This window comes from Myxocyprinus asiaticus, chromosome 38 (assembly GCF_019703515.2).
Source record: "Myxocyprinus asiaticus isolate MX2 ecotype Aquarium Trade chromosome 38, UBuf_Myxa_2, whole genome shotgun sequence".
NCBI classification, from domain to species: Eukaryota; Metazoa; Chordata; class Actinopteri; order Cypriniformes; family Catostomidae; genus Myxocyprinus; species Myxocyprinus asiaticus.
The window spans coordinates 41241462-41262186 of NC_059381.1; the positions used below are offsets into that span (position 1 = coordinate 41241462).

The 20725-nt window shown below is 43.1% G+C and overlaps 1 protein-coding gene across 1 annotated transcript; it reads left to right on the top strand.

Moving 5' to 3' along the window:
- The first annotated feature begins 2056 nt into the window (after positions 1-2056).
- Positions 2057-7105, top strand: LOC127428790 (uncharacterized). Its single transcript, XM_051677385.1, has 5 exons — positions 2057-2139; positions 5032-5063; positions 5347-5462; positions 6055-6268; positions 6460-7105. Exons 1-5 carry the CDS (start codon positions 2057-2059, stop codon positions 7032-7034), a joined length of 1020 nt encoding a protein of 339 aa, XP_051533345.1. The 3' UTR covers positions 7035-7105.
- The last annotated feature ends 13620 nt before the right edge of the window (positions 7106-20725 follow it).

Genomic DNA, 20725 nt, shown 5'->3' on the forward strand with positions numbered 1-20725 from the left:
CCTCATGACCTTTTCCAAAACCAGTAATCACCACTCCCAGAGTATCTGCCGCTTTAGGGGGGTGTAGAAAAGAGCAGGTGGCGCAGCTGTAGATACCTAAAGAACTGAGACCTGGTAATCCCAAAATGTTGAACCATATTTTCAAAGGATCTCAACACTCCACTCTCACATAGGTCACTGAGCGTATTAACCTCCCTTACAATCCATTCTGTCCAACAGAAAGGGGATTTATTAATACATAATTTTGGGTTCAGCCATATGCTCGAGGCTACATTTAAATAAATGTCCGAATTAAACACTCTGGACACTTTTGTCCATACCGAGTGCAAATGCAAGATAACGGGGTGTAATTTAACTTCTCCTGTTAGTTTGATAGAAAGGCTTCGTAATGGAGAAATAGGAGCAAGAACTTCCTGTTCAATACAAAACCAGGGACGGGCTCTCTCAGGTGGGAGCGACCAATGAGCCAAATGTCTGAGACTGAATGCATAATAATAAAACAAAATCTTGGGTAGGCCTAGCCCACCTTTGTCAATCGGCCTATGTAACTTTCTGAAATGTAATCTGGGATGTATACCATTCCAAATGAAGGACTTCGCTATGCTATCAAATTGCTTGAAATAAGAGAGGGGGACATCTATAGGGAGAGACTGTAACAGGTAGTTGAATTTTGGAATACAATTCATTTTAATAACATTAAACTTCCCAATCATAGATAAATGAAATGAAGCCCACCTGCCCACATCGCTCGAAAACCTTTTTATTAAAGGGTCAAAATTAAATCGGATTTAGACCAATTAACTCTATCCTGAGAACTATCCTGAGAAAGGAATTAATAATTCTGTGGAGGCAAGGATCTAGTGGGGTCAGAGACAAATAATAAAATATCATCTGCGTAAAGCAAAAGCTTATGCGCCACACCTCCCGCCATCATGCCTGGAAAATCATCCTCCTTTCTTGTTGCGACTGCTAATGGTTCCAGGGCAAGACAGAACAATAATGGGGAAAGAGGGCAACCTTGCCGGCTGCCCCTATCCAGAGAAAAATAATCTGAAATTAATCCATTTGTTTGTACCGCCGCTACCAGGTGTCTATAAAGTAACTTAATCCACTCAATAAAAGTATTCCCGAACCTGTACATTTCCAAAATCTTAAAAAGATAATCCCATTCTACCATATCAAACGCATTTTCGGCGTCAAGTGAGATGGCAGCGACCGGAGTCTGATCGTTCGCCACTGCCCACATGACATTAATGAAATGCTTAATGTTATCAGAAGAGTTATGGCCCCGAATAAACCCCACCTGATTTATATGTATAAGAGATGTCATAACTTTACTTAATCAGTTAGCCAAAATTTTGACAGTATTTTAACGTCTATCTGTGTCATGATTCTCTGTTGTTTACCTTGTGTTTTGCCCGTCATCTGTTTCCCCTGGACTACACTTCCCATAATTCCCTGCCCTCATCACTGCCAGCTGTCCTTGATTGTTTTCACCTGTCTTTCATTTACTCATTAACCATTGTGTATTTAATGCCCTGTTGTTTGCTTAGTCTTTGTCAGTTGTTATGTGTTTTGACCTCCTGTGTATGACCAGTACCCATTGTGGATGTTTCCTTTGTTTCTGTGTTTTCCCATCGTGGATATTTCTTGTGTTCCTGTGTTTACCCCATTATTCTGTACTTTATTTTATTAAATACTGTTTTGCTGCACCTAGATCCAGCTCTTGTGACTTCCTTCCAAATGCAACAGAACAACTGACCCGCAAAATGGATCTAGCGGCTTCGTGCAACTAAGCCAGGCGGACTTATCTATAAGGGAGTTTTCCCACTTCTTCTCCACCGTTGTGTCCACACTGGATTTGACGATGCCACCTTAAAATCCATATACAGTATCGGACTCATAACACGCCAGTGGAGGGAATTGCCGGAGACTGGAGATTACACATGGGAGGAATATGTGAGGCTAATCTTAGAGACACTCACTGCAGAGGATCCTTCTCTCTCAGTCCCGGTTCCAGCTTCCAAGTCTGCCACACCTGAGTCCGCTCCACGCCATGTCACAGCCACGCCTCCGTCTGCTCCGAATCATGTCACAGCCACGCCTCTGTCTGCTCTGTGCCGTCACAGCCACACCACAGTCAGCTCTACGCCATGTCACAGTAAAATCTGAGTCTGCACCATGCCATGTCACATCCATGTCTGAGTCTGCACCACACCATGTCACAGCCACATCTGAGTCTGCTCCACACCACGTCACAGTAAAATCTGAGTCTGCACCATGCCATGTCACAGCCACATCTGAGTCTGCTCCAAGCCATGTCACAGCCACATCTGAGTCTGCTCCACGCCATGTCACATCCACGTCTGAGTTGGCTCCACGCCATGTCACAGTCCAGCCTTCCACGACTCATTGCTCCAAGCATTCCGCGGCCCTGGTCTCGAAGACCTTCACGGCCCTTGTCTCCAAGTTGAATTATCTGCCACTGATATCGGTGCGTAGGGCCATGAAGACTCTTCCCCACAAATTGTCAGTGCCCTTGCCTGCCACGACCAACGAGCCGACGCCCACACCTGCCACAGCCAATGAGCCAACGGCCACGCCTGCCACAGCCAACGAGCCAACGCCTGTCACGGCCAACGAGTCAACACCCATGCCTGCCACGGCCAACGAGTCAATGCCCACGCCTGCCATGGCCAACAAGCTGGAAGCTTTGTCAGTCCCAGAGCCAGCGTTGCTGGCCTCGTCTGTCCCAGAGCCAGCGTTGCTGGCCTCATCCGTCCCAGAGTCTGCGTTGCCAGCCTCATCCATCCCAGAGCCTGCATTGCCAACTTCGGCCTCCTGGAGGAGGATGAGGAGAAAGGCTTCCGTTTCCAAGTCTCTGCCCATGTACACGACCACAGAGGTCGTTTCCAAGTCTCTGTCCATGTTCACGACCACAGAGGTCGTTTCCAAGTCTCTGTCCATGTTCACAACCACAGAGGTCATCTCCAAGTCTCTGCCCATGTACACGACCACAGAGGTCGTACCCAAGTCTCTGTCTACACCCACGACCACAGAGGTCATTCCCGAGTCTCTGCCCACGACCACGGAGGTCATTCCCGAGTCTCTGCCCATTCCCACGACCACGGAGGTCGTTCCCGAGTCTCTGTCCATGCCCATGACCACAGAGGTCGTCCCCGAGTCTCTGCCAGCATTCACGACCACAGAGGTCATCCCCTAGACTCTGCCAATGTTCACAACCATGGAGGTCGTTTCCTAGTCATCCAGTACTCTTAGTCTCGAGCCTCCCATGGCTCTGCCTTCTACGGCTTCGCCCCTCGAGCCTGCCATGGCTCTGCCTTCTACGGCTCTGTCCCTCGAGACTCCTATGGCTTCGCCTTCCATGGCCTTACCCCTCGAGCCTTCCACGGCTTCGCCTGCCATGGCTTCCACCCTCGAGCCTCCTACAGCTCCGCCTTCCATGCCTCCGCCCCTCGAGCCTCCCACGGCTCCACCTGCAATGGCTCTGCCTTCCATGGCTTCACCCCTCGAGCCTTCCACAGCTCTGCCTACCATGGCTTCGCCCCTCAAACCTCTTACGGCTCCGCCTTCCACGGCTTCGCCCCCCTCAATCCTCCCACGGCTCCAGTCTCTAGTCTGGGGTCACCACCCAGGCCTCCTGACCCTGTTTCAGCCCTGTGGCCATAAACCAGACCCCCTGATCCAGTCCCTACCCTGAGGTGGTCTTCTAGGAGAAGCGATCTATCTACAGGAGTCTGCAGTTGCGTGTGTGTTTATTTCATTGTTTTACTTTGTTGTAGAGTGGCATTCATTGCTAGACTTGTGCTGTTTGTTTACTGTCTTGAACTCGCGTCACTTAAACGTGGGTTGGTGTGTGTGTGTGTGTGTGTGCTATATTGTTTTGACTTGTCCCAGGTTATTCATTGCTAGATTTAGCGTTGGTTGTCCAGTGTGTGTAAAACTATCGTGGTTTTTAGTGTCTATAAACAGTGCTTCACTTGTGTTAGAGTATTATTTATTGCTAAAGTGCAGCATAATTTATTTGCGGTGTACGGAAGTCACGCTTGTCACCTCACATGACCCTTAGTTTTGGTTGACCACGTGACTAGCTTTGTTGTTCTAAGTAGCATTAAGGCGTGTCCTGCTTTTTTTCATTGAACAGCTCATTATCATCGTGTATATATTTGACCTGAATGCGGAAGTGGTAGCCCTCATGTAAAGCCCTCCTTGTGTGAAGACCTACTTGGATAAAGACCAGCGAGTCTACCTGTGCGACTCCACCGAGCAAGGACACCGACAAGGCGCCACTCACCATAGCACTTAAGTATCTTTTAATTTTATCTCTTGTCTTATTTTCCTTCTATATACTAATATGTCTACTTCACGAATAACACATGCCTTCAAGCACATCCCTGTTATCTGTTACAGACCATTTACACGATATCGATGCAAGACCAAATGCAACCCACACAACCTACGGCCACTTTTCACTTCAGTACCTGCTCCGCTCTCTTTCTCAGTGGGACTCTGGAACTGCCAGTAAGCTATGAACAAAGCTGACTTCATTCCAGCCTTTGCCACGCAGTCCACCCTCAGCATCCTGGCACTGACAGAAACATGGATACGTCCAGAGTATACAGCAACACCTGCTGCTCTCTCCAACAACTTCTCCTTCTCTCACACCCCTCGACACATTGGTAGGGGTGGGGGAACAGGTTTGCTCATTCATAACAACTGGACTTTTTCACCACACTCTTCACTATGTAACAATACTAGTTTTGAATTCCATGCTATTACTACAATACAACCCACAAAAATACATGTTGTTGTCATCTATCTCCCTCCAGGTCAGCTGACAAACTTTCTTGAGGAGTTGGATGTCCTGCTGTCCTCCTTGCCGGAGGATGGTAGGCCACTTGTGGTTCTTGGTGATTTCAAAATACACCAAGACAAGCCCTAGGCCACTGAACTGAATACTCTCCTGGCCTCATTTGACTTGGAAAAACTAAACACCAAAGCAACTCACAGACTGGGCAACCAACTGGACCTCATTTTTACACGTAACTGTACCAACTCAAATATTCTTGTTACTCCTTTACAGGTCTCTCATCACTACTTTGTTCAATTCAACATGACCCTCCCATCTACATTAAAACAGTCTCCTCCTTTGGTTTCCATTTGCCGTAACCTCCGTTCTCTTTCACCCTCATGCCTTTCCACTGCTGTCTCTACCTCTCTTCCCACACTAAATGTATTTACCACGCTTGATGTAAACACTGCCACAGACACACTAAGCTCTACTTTAACAACTTGTCTAGACAACATCTGTCCTATCTCCTCTAGGCCAGCACGTGCTACACCACCCAGCCCCTGGCTGTCTGACGTCCTTTGTGAACATCGGACTGACCTCAGGGCAGCTGAGTGGAGATGGTGGAAATCTAAAGATCCAGCAGATCTGGGTAAATATCAGTCTCTGCTTGCAACTTTTTCAGATAACGTTAAATCTGCAAAAACCTCCTATTACCAGAACAAGATCAACAGCACCACAGACACTCGCAGCTTGTTTAGAACCTTCAACACACTTCTCTGCCCTCCCCCTCCACCACCAGACACATCACTGACAGCAGATGTCTTCGCCACATTTTTTACTGATAAGGTTACAACCATCAGCAATACATTCTCAGCACCACACCCTGTCAAACACCTGTCTCCTGTATGCAACTCTTCTGTCTCTATGTTCTCTCCTCTGACTGATACTGAGGTCTCTCAACTCCTCCTCTCCAACCACCCCACCACCTGTTACCTTGACCCCATTCCTTCTCACCTTCTCCAGGCCATTTCTCTGTCCATCCTACCTGCACTCACACACATAATTAACACATCTCTACTTGCACCACTACATTTAAGCAGGCTTGAGTAACCCCGCTGCTGAAGAAACCCACACTTAATCCCACACAAATAGAACACTACAGACCAGTCTATCTCATCCCATTCATGGCAAAAACACTTGAAAGGGCAGTTTTCAATCAAATCTCTGCCTATCTCTCACAGAACAAGCTGCTGGATGACAGTCAGTCAGGCTTCAAAAGTGGACACTCCACCAAGACTGCCCTGCTGTCGCTGAGATGGGCGAAAGCTGAATCCAGATCATCCGTCCTGATTCTGCTGGACCTTTCTGCAGCCAACCATCAGATCTTACTCTCTACCCTCTCCTCGCTGGGCATCACAGGAACTGTGCTTGACTGGTTTAATTCCTATCTCTCAGGTAGGTCCTTCAAGGTAGCCTGGAGAGGTGAGGTATCCAAGCCACATCAGCTACTTACTGGGGTACCTCAGGGATCAGTGCTTGGGCCACTTTTCTTTATATACACAACATCACTGGGACCCATCATTCAGGCACATGGTTTCTCTTACCACTGCTACGCTGATGACACGCAACTCTACTTGTCTTTCCAGCCCAACAACACCACAGTGACTGCTCGAATTTCTGCCTGCCTGGCAGACATCTCGGCCTGGATGAAGGAGCACCACCTGCAACTCAACCAGCCAAGACTGAACTCCTTGTCTTTCCAGCCAACCCTGCTGTTGAACACAACATCACAGTGCAGCTGGGTGCAACTACAGTAACGCCTTCCAAATCAGTCAGAAATCTAGGGGTAACCATCGACAACAGACTCAATTTCACAGACCACATCTCAAAGACCGCAAGATCATGTAATATCAGGAAGATAAGACCCTTTGTCTCTGAACATGCCATACAACTGCTTGTCCAGTCACTTGTCATAACTAGACTGGACTACTGTAATGCTCTCATTGCAGGCCTCCCTGCATGTGCAATTAGACCCCTGCAAATGATCCAGAATGCAGCAGCACGTCTGGTCTTTAATGAACCAAAGAGAACACATGTTACACCACTCCTTGTCTCTCTCCACTGGCTGCCGGTTGATGCACGTATCAAATTCAAGGCTCTGATGCTGGCATACAGAACAGTCACTGGGTCTGCTCCAGCATACCTAAAATCATTTATGTAGAGCTACGTGCCCACTAGAAGCCTGCGGTCGGCTAAGGAACGTCGCCTTGTTGTACCAACACAAAAAGGCACCAAAACACTTTCCCGGACTTTCAGCTTCATCATACCATGTTGGTGGAACGAACTTCCCAACTCAATCCGTGAAGCTGACTCACTCTCTGTCTTCAAAAAACGACTAAAAATCCATGAGCACTTAACCAGTCATTAAAAAAATATTATAATAATTTTCCTGTTGCAATTTATTCTGTTTTGAATACTATTATGATGCTAGTGAAACTTTGTAATACAGCACTTTTCATACCATTGTATCCTTAAGATGATTCACTTATGTTTTCCTCTTTTGTAAGTCGCTTTGGATAAAAGTGTCTGCCAAATGTATAAATGTAAATGTAAATGTCTCCTGGCCATCCACCTGATCTGCTCTGGTATCCTTGGTCTCATGGCCATCCGCCTGATCTACTCTGTTCTTCTGAGTCTCCTGGCCATCCGCCTGATATACTCTGGTCTCCTGGGTCTTCTGGCCATCCACTTGATCTGCTCTGGTCTTCTGAGTCTTCTGGCTGTCCGCCTGATCTGCTCCATTCTTCTGGCTGTCCACCTGATTTACTCTGGTCTCCTGGGTCTTCTGGCCGTCCACCTGATCTGCTCTGGTCTCCCTGGTCTCAAGGCTGTCCGCCTGATCTGCCCTGGTCCCCTTGGTCTCTTGGCCGTCCGCCTGATCTGCTCTGGTCTCCTTGGTCTCATGGCTGTCCACCTGATCTGCTCTGGTCTCTTTGGTCTCCAGCTTCATCTTGGCCCTGCTTCCCTTACCAGCCTACCTTGGGCATCAGGAGCCTCCCATTAGAGGGGGTGCTATGTCATGATTCTCTATTGTTTACCTTGTGTTTTGCCCCTGTCATCTGTTTCCCCTGGACTACACTTCCCATAATTCCCTGCCCTCATCACCACCAGCTGTCCTTGATTGTTTTCACCTGTATTTCATTTACTCATTACCATTGTGTATTTAATGGCCGGTTGTTTGCTTAGTCTTTGTCAGTTGTTATGTGTTTTGACCTCCTGTGTATGACCAGTACCCTTCATGGATGTTTCCTTTGTTCCTGTGTTTATCCCGTTATTCTGTACTTTGTATTTGATTAAATACTGTTTCGCCGCACCTAGATCCAGCTCTTGTGACTTCCTTTCAAATGCAACAATCTGGATCAGGGAAATTGGATGGTAACTCTTACACTTGCTTGGATCTTTGTCCTTTTTAAGAATCAGACTGATCTGGGCTTGCGTCATGGTTGGTGGAAGCTTTCCATTCTTTAATGATTCCGTATAAACTTCTAGCAAAAGTGGATCCAGTTCTGTAACATAAGATCTAAAAAACTCTGTGGCAAAGCTGTCTGGCCCCGGAGCCTTGCCTGCAGGGAAGGCTTTAATTACATCGCCAAGCTCCTCCAAGGTTATCTCAGACTCAAGAGATTTTCTTTGCTCAGTCGTCAGTTTAGGAAGTTCTAATGGTTCCACAAAGTTTCTAATATCCTCATCAGTAGATGAAGACATGAAACTATAGAGATCAAGAATTCTTTAAAAGCATTATTAATATCAATGGCTGAGGTAAATATTTCACCACCAGCAGATTTCACTGAGGGAATGTTAAAAAAGACTCTCTCTGTTTTATATATCTAGCCAGAAGTTTGCCTGCCTTGTCCCCCAACTCAAAGTATGACTGTCTTGCCCTGAATATCCAAAACTCCACCTTCCATGACAAAATAGTATTATATCTGTATTTCAATCAGGTCAATTCCCTGAGGCCATTCGACAACATTCGGCACTTCGGCTCTACCTTGGCTCTTTTAATATTCCCTTCCAGTTCCATGAGTTCTTGTGCTTTGGATTTTTTGGTGAATGAGGCATACTGTATGATCCAGCCCCTAAGAACCACCTTAAGTGCCTCCCAAGCCACGCCCATAGAGGATACTGAGGACCAACTGGTCTCCAAATAGACATTGATTTCAGCCTTTAGCATTTGTTGGAATTCAGGATTTTGCAAAAGGGATACATTAAAGCGCCAACTATATTATTTCCTTTTCCCCATATGTGGCAACACCTCTAAACACACCAGGGCGTAATCTGAGACTAAAATGTTTCCGATTGAGCAATCAGCAACTGATTAAATGAGGGACTTAGATATAAAAAAAAATCTATTCTAGAGTAAATCTTATGGACTGATGAAAAAAATGTATAGTCCCTCCAGACAGGTTCAAAAGTTTCCAAATATCTGTAAGACCAAGATTTTTACACATCCTGTGAAGTGTCAGTGTTGCTCTAGGGGGCTTGCACACTTTTGCTTCACTGTGGTCAAGGACTGAGTCCATCAAACGATTAAAGTCTCCTCCCAATATTATATCACGAGGGGTGCCAGCGGCTTGTAACATCCCTTCAAGATCTATAAAAAAACCCTGATCATCAACATAAGGTGCATAAATATTAGCCAGAATAAGACTTTGCCCCTGAATTTCAGCTAAAACAATAATGACTCTTCCTAATTTATCTTTAATCTGTTTGAGACATTTGAATTGTAGATTTTTACTTATCAGTGTAATGACTCCCCTGCTCTTCCTTGAGCCAGCACTAAAGAAAACATGTCCACCCCATATCTTCCCAAATTTTTCACCTTCCTGTGGGGAAAAATGTGTTTCTTGAAGAAACATTATATCATATTTCTTATGTTTAAGAAGAGAAATAACCTTCCTTATTTTTATGGGGTGCCCCAACCCATTCACATTTCACGTGGACATTAGTGCATCCATCAAAATCCGAACCTCCCCCAGAACCAAACAAACAGAAAAAAGAAAAACATGTGCATTAACCCCGCGCATCCATCCCTCCAAACTCAAACAGTCCATGCACGCCTACGAGAACCCCCGCGACAACTTTACCATCAGATTTCTCAAGTCCAGTGTTTCTATACAAATTTTGTGAGACAGAATTACACGGCAAAAGATAATCTATAAAACAAACTCCAGCCAATAGGCGGAATAAACACAAAGAGCATGTAGATTCATCCATAAAACTGTCCTGAAAATATGCTACTCCACAAAATAAACTCCAGCCGCTAGGCGGAACCAGCAAAAAAAAAAAAAAACGCTCAGTTTCCTCAAACAGTCAAGTGAATGTTCAGTGAGCTGGTCCACTCGGCTGCAACACGAGTGCAACAAATGACTTAATCACTCCAATGTCTTGCAAGAAATACTTCACAAAACAAACTCCAGCCAATAGGAGGAATAAGTACAAAGAGCATGTAGATTCATCCATAAAACTGTCCTGAAGGTGTGTTGCTCTATAAAAATAAACTCCACAAAAAAAAGTGCTCAGTTTCCTCGAACAGTCAATTGAATGTTCACTGAGCCATCCACTCGGCTGCAACGTATCACAAGATGACTTACTCCATTGACTTTATGAAGGACATCACTTGCTGTGGGCATGTGAATGCTTTACGGCCATCTTTAGCATCTATTCTCAATTTGGCCAGGAATATCAGTGCAAAAGCGACCTTCTGTTGATGTAAAAGTTTCTTGCATTCCTTGAATCGATCATGTTTCTCTCTTGTTGAATTCGCAAAGTCTGGGAAAAAGAAAATGCTGTGGTTTTTCCAAGAAAGCCTTCCTTTACTCCTTGCCTTGCGTAACATGAGATCTTTATCAGATGATCTCAGAAATTTAGCCAGAATTGATCGGGGCCTGTCTCCCTCCGCGGCTTGCTGAAAAGGAACCCTGTGAGCTCGTTCGATTTCCAGCTTATGGCCTGTTATGTCGAGCAGATTTGGAAGGAGCCCATCCAGGAATTTCACCATATCCTGACCCTCTTCGGCCTCAGGAATTCCGACAATATGGACATTATTCTGCCGGCTATGGTTCTCCATGTCCTCCAACTTCTCCCAGACATGCTCCAAATCCACCTTGGTTGCTAGCGGATTAGCAGATAATTCCCTCTCCGATGACTCCAGATAATCAATCCATTTCTCGACATCCCCCACTCTTGTAACCACCTCAAAGAATTTCGCCTCCATGGCAGTGATCAATCGACGTATCGCAGAAAGATCCTCCAAGCCAACAACAACCTTCGTCAGCATTGCCGACATGTTCAGCACCTCTCGCCGCATTTCCCACATCTCTCTGTCTAAATTGACTCCCAGGCTCACGGCCTGCTCTGGGATGTCAGCTTGAGCACGTAAGTGTCTTTTAATGTCTCCAGAGCCCGAGGATTTTTAATTCTTTGACATATTGTCCTCCTAGAACAGTTATGGAACAGAGTGTATTGAATCTCACCAGTTTATGTCCTTAAATGTTTTAAAACTAGCAAAGTGCGCAGAGCACGCTGTTCACACATCTGATCCTTGCATGGCGTCACGTGACTCCTGCTAATTATTATTTTTAGTATCATCAAGTTAAAATGCTAACTTTAAATATTCATAAAATGTTTTTTAAATAAAAGGAAAAATGTGGAATTGCTGAAATGTGGAAGGACTAAAACGTCAAAATGAACATGTCAGAGTTTATAAATGACAAATGTATTAAATAAATGTTTATTTTTTTTCCATGTCTTACATGTCAGCTATGTACATTTTTCTCTGATTTACATACGTGTCTCAGGCTCGCATGCGCAATTGCACATAGTATCGGCAACTCACTCGTCAGACTCCTCGGTAATCCTCAGATTTCTTCGACAGTTAGTTGAACCGGCTCATTTGGTTCTTTTTGAGTCGGACATGACCGAAAAGCTGACTTTCAACTCTGCCTGTAGGTTTGATTTGTTCATTTCGAACATGTTCTTTGGTTCAATAACCAGTCTAGTAACTCATAAGAGCCGTAAGAGTAACTCGTAGTGTAGACTCCAACTCGTTCACTTCGAACTGAGTCTCAGACTCGTGGCAGGCACACACTGGCTCATCGTTTTACTATGTAGCTGTTGATACATAAATTGATGAAAATCAGATTTCTTCAAATGTCCTATTTGAGTCTAATGAGTAAATCTAATGAAAAAATATAATGACAACTGGAAAATGAATATGTTATTAATAAGTTGTATTAGTAACATCATCGAGTAAAATGCCTACTTCTAATTCTAAGTCTCGAGACCTTCGCTTGCAATTATTTTCAAATAATTCAAAAATAATACAGAAACAAAGATCTGTAGGTTAATAAATGTTTTATTCGGCTACTGCCATAACGTCACAACACATAGCAAGTCCTCAGTAATCCTCGGCTAACTTCGACAGTCAGTGGGACCGGCTCATTGGCTCATTTGGTGCTGCGCATGGAGCGTGCTACTTCGGCTGTGCGTCTTGCATCATCAACCCGGAACTAAAGATCGATTCAGTTCGGGTTTGTGAACCAGCTCGACTGGTTACTTGATGGGAATCGGCTCAAAAGAAAGATTCGTTCAAGAATCGGACATCACTATTCCCCAACGGCGTCCGTCTCTCGCTCGGTTCAGCCTTCATGGATGTTTGAATTTTTTATGTGGCATATCTCTATCATGCCCGCATCCGCATCACAGTATCACTTGTTTACAGGTATACAGAAAGTGATCAGCCCAAGATAAAAACCTGAAAATGTGTTGAGAAAACAAACAAAAGCGGAAAAACTTAAAATCGTCTAAGTTTTGAAAGTTAATGCACACCTTAGGGTTAGGCGATCTTCTCCATACTCAGATCCACCTATCGTCAGCTTGTGAGATTGCCAATTCACATTCAAACCGACAAACACCGGTATTACCACTGGTTGGATGCTAGTTGGTACTCTGGGGTAATTTTCTTTAAGCAGGGTTAGGGTTAATCCTACACAATAAAGCAAGACACCTTGATTTCAAACTTTGAACTTTATTTTGTATTTATTTGAACTAAAAATTCAAATGAAACTGGAAAAAAATTAAGTGCAATTAAAATGTGTGTTGTTCAACTTTTTGAAAGATGGCTTTACAACAGTTGTGAAGGGCAACATCTCTTTGGCAAAGAACCTACTTCATCTGTGCATTCTCTACCGGTCGGGTATTTCATTGTCCGGGAAAATACATCATGTGTGTTAATACATTTGTTTTGTTCCCTCCTTCACGATATATATATATATATATATCGCAATATCCAATTACATCGGAAACCCCCGGGCTGAGGGATCGGTGAATATTCTCGCTTCGCCATGGCTCAAACAACAACTGTATAAGAATGATGCTAGTTCTCTTTTATAACAAGCACTCTTGTCATAAATTGTGAATATATGTCTATCACATACTTGCAATTCAATTTTGATGTGGGCTGTAGTTTTGAGGTCTGTTTTTAAAACCTTTTCATAATCCGTTTTTTGGAAAGGCTGATAATGAGTCTGATAAGTATTTGATGAGATGAGAAACTGGCGTGGTCTTTCTCCCTTTCACTTTTCATTTCTCATTTTGATAATTCGCTTCATTCAATTTTTACTCAAGCTCAGTTATTTTCTTTTTTCCTTTTCTAATTCGGTCAATAACACAGTCATTTTAGTTTGCGTCACTTTAGAAGCCCGATTATCATTTTCTTTCTGTTGTTCTTCAGCATGCATTAGAATTGCCATTTTTAACTTGGCTCAGATTACAGTAATTTATGCTGCACATTCCACTAAAGGAAGAAATTATTTGCTTTCATTTTTTAGCAATTATATCAAGACTATATTTCCTGACAGTGTTTGACACAAAGCCTATTTAATGGCACAGGTCAGTTGGCCGGAGTGTGTGTGTGCGCGTGCGTCGGTGACGCAAGTGTCGGTTATGTTGATGTGAAACTATGGCGGGGCAAATTATTTGTAATATTAATTTGATAATAATAATAATAATAATAATAATTTAATACATTAATGGGAAAAAGAGCCAAAAATCGTCTTGACATCGTCAAAGGCATCACTCAGACAGTGATCACTTGGCAATCACTCTGATCATCGTCGATTCCTGAGATCATCATCTACTGGCACAACCCTAGCATACCTGTGGTGTAACGGTCGCTGCGCTTTGTATCCGGATTAACACCTCAAATGTGCATTCATTTTCAGTAAATCGACAGTCAATTTAGTTGATGCAACACGTTGCAACTCTCGACTGAACTGCTTGCTGCGTTTCTGACATAAAAATGAAACACACACACACACACACATGCGGTGCATGGAAGGATAGTGTCTGTACAGACAGGCACTAAAAGCTGCCAGGTCAGAATATTTTAGCAAACTCATAGAAAATAACCGCAACAAACCTAGGTGTTTATTCAGTACTGTGGCAAAATTGGTTAGAAATAAAGCCTCAATTGAACCAGATATTCCATTGCAGCACAATAGTAATGACTTCATGAATTTCTTTACTGATAAAATTGAAATAATCAGAAATAAAATTGGAATTACGCAATCATCTGTCACAGTACCTCAGAAAACAGTGTCTCATAATTTTCCTCATGTGCAACTTCAGTCCTTCGCTGTCATAGGTCATGAAGAGCTAACAAAACTTATCGAAACATCAAAAGCCACAACATGTATGTTAGATCCAATACCAACTAAGCTCTTAAAAGAAGTCTTCCCTGTAATCTCAGAACCTCTTCTTAATATTATTAACTCCTCACTATCCTTAGGACATGTCCCAAGAAACTTAAAAATGGCAGTTATCGGAGACACCCTGGACGCCATGCAAGGAGCAGACGTGTGAGCGACAAGCTCTGCGCACTTTGCTGAATTTTCGATTATTTTCATATTATAATCTGGTGAAATTTGTTACACCCAGTTACACATTTGCCCTTTGTTGCAAAACATGGCAAAGAAGTCAAAATCCTCGGGCTCGGGAGACATTAAAAGACACTTACGTGTTCAGGATGAAAGCCCCGACAGGCCTACAGACCGGGGACTCGATTTGGATGGTGCGGCGAGAGAGGAGATCCAGTGTCAGTTGTCCAACATGTCGGTGATGTTGACGAAGATTCTTGCTGACTTGGAGGATCTCGCTGTAATACGTCGATCGATCACGGCGATGGAAATAAAATTCTCCGAGTTAGGTACAAGAGTGACTGATGTTGAAAAACGAATCGATTTTCTGGAATCTTCAGAGAGGGAATTAACCACTAATCCACCCGCGACCAAAGTTGATCTGGAACATCTCCTTGAAAAGCTTGAAGATCTTGAAAATAGAAGCCGCAGGAATAACGTTCGAATTGTTGGAATTCCTGAGCTTGAGGAGGGCAGAGATATGGTGAAATTCCTAGACGAGTTTTTCCTGAGTCTGCTCGACATAACAGGCCACAAGCTGGAAATTGAGTCCTGTCTCACAGATCTGCTGAGGGAGACAGGCCTAGATCGATTCTGGCCAGATTTCTGAGATCATCCGATAAAGATCTTGTGTTGCGCCAGGCGAGGAGCAAAGGGAAGCTTTCTTGGAAGAACCATAATATTTTCTTGTTCCCGGACTTTGCGAGTTTGACAAGAGAGAAACGCGATCGGTTCAAGGAATGTAAGAAACTCTTACATCAGAAAAACATCTTGTTTGCTCTGATGTTTCCTGCCAAACTGAGAACAGAAACGAAGGTCGGTCACAAAGTATTCACATGTCCAAATCTGGCAATGTCTTTTATAGAATCAATGACTGAGTAAACCATTGGATGTTTCTCATGTGAGTGGGCCTGACTCGCTGTACTAACTCTTGAGGATGCTGGGCGACATTTTGGATTTTTTGCGTTGGCTCCGCCGAGCGGCTGAAGCTTGTTTTGTGAATAACACTTTTCCTTAAAGAAACTTTTGCATTGAAGTTCCTGGACAGATTGAGAGTGGACACTACGGATGACCGCAAAATATCTACATGCTGCTCACACAAAGGATGTTTTTTATGAAGCCGACGGATTATGTAAGTCATGGTATATACTTTTATGCAGCCTCCGAGTGAATTGACTCGACCATCCGGGGAACCGGGATGCCGGTGTTGTTTCTTTTTGTATTGGTTCCGCCTAGCGGCTGGAGCTTGTTCTATTGAATAACACTCCTTGGAACAGCTGTGGATTAATCTGTTCATTCTTCTTGCTTATTCCTCCTGCTGGCTGTAGTTTGTTTTGTTGAGTTGTTTTTTTTTTTTATGGGACATTGGAATGATTACGTCATCCGCTGAACTCATAACAGCTGGCTCACTGAACATTCGTTTGTCTGTCCGAGGAATATGAACGGTTTTATATCAGCTGGAATTTGTCTTGTGGAAGATCACACCTTTAAAACAGTTCTGTGAATGAATCTACACGTTCTTAGTGTTCATTCTTCCTATTGACTGGGTTTATTTTACAAAGTATTTTCTGTTATGTAATTTTGCCTCAAAAATTTTTGAGGCAGAATTGAGCAATCCAATGGCAAAGTTGTCGTGGGGACTCGAGGGCGTTCATGGACCTTTTGAGTTTAGAGGGATTGTCGCCGATTGGTGCTGTCGTGCATGGGGTTGTGGGAATGTGGTCTATATAATTTTGTTTTTGACACACAATTTATTTTTTCTTTATATCAAAATGTCAAATGTTAATATAAGTGTACTATCTCTCTCCACATGGAATGTGAATGGGTTGGGGCACCCCATAAAAAGAAGGAAGGTTATTACTTTTCTTAAACGTAAGAAATATGATATAGTGTTTCTTCAAGAAACACATCTCTCCCCGCAGGAAGCTGAAAAATTTGGGAAGATATGGGGTGGACATGTTTTCTTTAGTGTTGGCTCAAGTAAGAGCAAGGGAGTCATTATATTGGTAAATAAACATCTACAATTCAAATGTCTCAAACAGAGCAAAGATAAATTAGGAAGAGTAATTATTGTTTTAGCTGAAATTCAAGGGCAAAGGTTGATTTTGGCTAATATTTACGCACCTAACGCTGATGATCATGGCTTTTTTATAGATCTTGAAGGGATGTTGCAAACAGTTGGTACCCCTCATGATATAATATTGGGAGTAGACTTTAATCTTTTGATGGACTCAGTGCTTGATCACAGTGAAGCAAAAGTGTGCAAATCCCCTAGAGCAACATTGATGCTTCACAGGATGTGTAAAAATCTTGGTCTTACAGACATTTGGAGACTTTTGAACCCATCTGGTAGGGACTATACATTTTTTTCATCAGTCCACAAGATTCATTCTAGAATTGATAACTATTATTTTAATATCCAAATCCCTTATTTAATCTGTTGTTGACTGCTCAATTGGAAATATCTTAGTCTCAGATCACGCCCTGGTGAGTTTAGAGGTGATGCCACATATAGAGAAAAATAAATATTATAGTTGGTGCCTTAATGTGTCCCTTTTGCAAAATCCTGATTTCCAACAAATGTTAAAGACTGAAATCAGTGTTTATATGGAGACCAACTGGTCCTCGGTATCCTCTATGGGCGTGGCTTGGGAGGCACTTAAGGCGGTTCTTAGGGGTCGGATCATACAGTATGCCTCATTCATCAAAAAATCCAAAGCACAAGAACTCGTGGAGTTGGAAGGAAATATTAAAAGTGCAGAGGCAGAGCTGAAGCGCCATATGTCATCCGATGGCCTCAGAGAATTGACTCGTTTGAAATACAGATATAATACTATTCTGTCACAGAAAGTGGAGTTTTGGTTATTCAGGGCAAGACAGTCAGACTTTGAGTCAGGTGATAAAGCAGGAAAACTTTTGGCTAGATATATAAATCAGAGAGAGTCTTTTTCTATCATTCCCTCAGTGAAATCTGCTTGTGGTGAAATATTTACCTGGGCTATTGATATTAATAATGCTTTTAAAGAGTTCTATCTTGATCTCTATATGTCCACGTCTTCGTCTACTGATGAAGATATTAGGAACTTTGTGGAACCATTAGATCTCCCTAAACTGACGAATGAGCAAAAAAACTCTCTTGATTCTGAGATAACCTTGGAGGAGCTTGATGAGGTAATTAAGTCCCTGCCTACAGGCAAGGCTCCAGGGCCTGACGGCTTTGCCGCTGAGTTTCTCAAATCTTATGCTACAGAACTGGCGCCACTTTTGTTAGAAGTTTATACTGATTCATTAAAGAATGGAAAGCTTCCGCCAACCATGACACAAGCCCAGATCAGTCTGATTCTAAAAAAGGATAAAGATCCAAGCGAGTGTAAAAGTTACCGCCCAATTTCGCTGATCCAGTTAGATGTAAAAATTTTGTCAAAAATTCTGGCTAATCGATTAAGTAAAGTTATGACATCTCTTATACATATAGATCAGGTGGGATTTATTCGGGGCCGCAGTTCTTCTGATAATATTAGGCGTTTCATCAATATCATGTGGTCAGTAGCAAATTAACAATCTCCGGTTGCTGCCATCTCTCTTGATGCTGAAAAGGCGTTTGATATGGTAGAATGGGATTATCTTTTCAAGATTTTGGAAAGGTATGCGTTCGGGAATACGTTTATTGGTTGGATTAAGTTACTTTATAGACACCCTGTAGCAGCGGTACAAACAAATGGGTTAATTTCAGATTATTTTACTCTGGATAGGGGCACCCAGCAGGGTTGCCCTCTTTCCCCATTATTGTTCTGTCTTGCCCTGGAACCATTAGCAGCCGCGATAAGAAAGGAGGAGGATTTTCCAGGGGTGATGGCGGGAGGTGTAGCGCATAAGCTTCTGCTTTACGCAGATGATATTTTATTATTCGTCTCCAACCCCATTAGATCTATGCCATGCCTCCACAAAATTATTAACTCCTTTTCCAAATTCTCAGGATACAGAGTCAATTGGTCTAAATCCGAAGCTTTGGCTTTGACAGCGAACTGTCCAGTAACGGCTTTCCAGCCGGGCGCCTTCATGTGGCCCAAACAGGGAATTAAGTATTTGGGAATTTTATTCCCAGCAAATTTGTCTGATTTAGTCAGAGTTCATTTTGATCCCTTAATAAAAAGGTTTTCGAATGATGTGGACAGGAGGGCTTCATTACACTTATCGATGATTGGGAAGGGTAATGTTATTAAAATGAATTGCATTCCAAAATTTAACTATCTGCTACAATCTCTCCCTGTAGATGTCCCTCTCTCTTATTTTAAGCAATTTGATAGCATAGTGAAGTCCTTCATTTGGAATGGTAAGCGTCCCAGGTTAAATTTCAGTAAATTACATAGGCCGATTGACAAAGGTGGGCTAGGCCTACCCAAGATTTTATTTTATTATTATGCATTCAGTCTTAGACATTTGGTTCATTGGTCGCTCCCACCTGAGAGAGCTCCTCCCTGGTTTTGTATTGAAAAGGAATTTCTTGCCCCTATCTCGCCACTGCAAAGCCTTTCGATTAAACTAGCTGGAGAGGTTAAGTCACACCCCGTTATTTTGCATTTACACTCGATATGGACAAAAGTGTCCAGAGTGTTTAATTCTGATATTTATTTAAATGTTGCCTCGAGCATATGGCAGAACCCTAAACTATGCATTAATAAGTCCCCTTTCTGTTGGTCAGATTGGATTGTGAGGGGGGTTAATGCACTTGGTGACCTATATGAGGGTGGAGTATTGAGATCTTTTGAAAATTTGGTTCAACATTTTGGGATTCCCAGATCTCAATTTTATAAGTATTTACAGCTGCACCACCTGCTCTGCTCTGTTTTTGGGAGTAGCATACACCCCCCTAGAGCGGCAGATACTCTGGAAGTGGTGATTGCTGCTTTTGGGAAGGGTCATGAGGCATCAGCGTATTACTCCTTGTTAATTCAGAGTCTGGGGGACCAAGCTTTAAATTCTCTTAAAAGATTATGGGAGAAAGATTTAAACTTGGTATTGGAGGAGGGAGTGTGGGCAAGGATTCTAAAAAACATAAAGTCTGCATCTAGAGATGCAAGGGTTCGCCTTATGCAATTTAAGATTTTACATAGATTTTATTGGACCCCCTCTAGATTGTATAGGCTTGGTCTTAAGGACACACCCATCTGCTGGCGATGCCATACTGAAGATGGAGACATCATCCATGTTTCTTGGGGGTGCCTTAAGATCCAAGAATTTTGGCTGAAGGTGCAAAGTTTTGTGTGTGATGTGTTGGGCACTCAGGTCTTGTTCTGCCCCAGACTCTGTATTTTGGGTGATAGGGAGGTCATGGATTTGGTAGATAAGCACATGAAGGACTGGGTTTTGACCGGTGTGATGATTGGTAGACAGGTTATTTTGAGGAGTTGGAAGTCGGATGGAGCACCCTCATTCCCGGAGTGGTGCGCGGAGATGGGGAGGGTGGCTGCCTTCGAGGAGGTGTCGAGTATTAGGATGGGGGTTAGGGAAACTTACAATAAGAAATGGGGCAATTATTTAGCATTTTTGAGGGAATCTCGAGATGGGGCGGTGGAGGGAGTAATTTAAAGGGTTTTTTTTATTTTATTTTATTTATTATTATTATACTTGATTATTGTATGTTATTTTATGTTGTTGTTTTAGTTTTCTGTGTGTGTGTGTCTATATTCTATTGACCACAGGGGTGTTCGTGGGGGGGTCAGGGTGGTTTGAGAGTTTGGTAGGGGGAGGGGATATAGTGGGGGTTTAATGTTAAAAGTTTTTGATTCATTATATACAGGTGCATCTCAATAAATTAGAATGTCATGGAAAAGTTCATTTATTTCAGTAATTCAACTCAAATTGTGAAACTCGTGTATTAAATAAATTCAGTGCACACAGACTGAAGTAGTTTAAGTCTTTGGTTCTTTTAATTGTG

Excerpts from the sequence above, each read along its gene's own strand:
- LOC127428790 (XM_051677385.1), top strand. The coding sequence starts at position 2,057 with ATGTCACAGCCACGCCTCCGTCTGCTCCGAATCATGTCACAGCCACGC. Across the intron at positions 5,064-5,346 it reads ACTGGACCTCATTTTTACAC|GCCAGCACGTGCTACACCAC; the intron begins GTAACTGTACCA and ends TATCTCCTCTAG. Across the intron at positions 5,463-6,054 it reads TAAAGATCCAGCAGATCTGG|AACAAGCTGCTGGATGACAG; the intron begins GTAAATATCAGT and ends TATCTCTCACAG.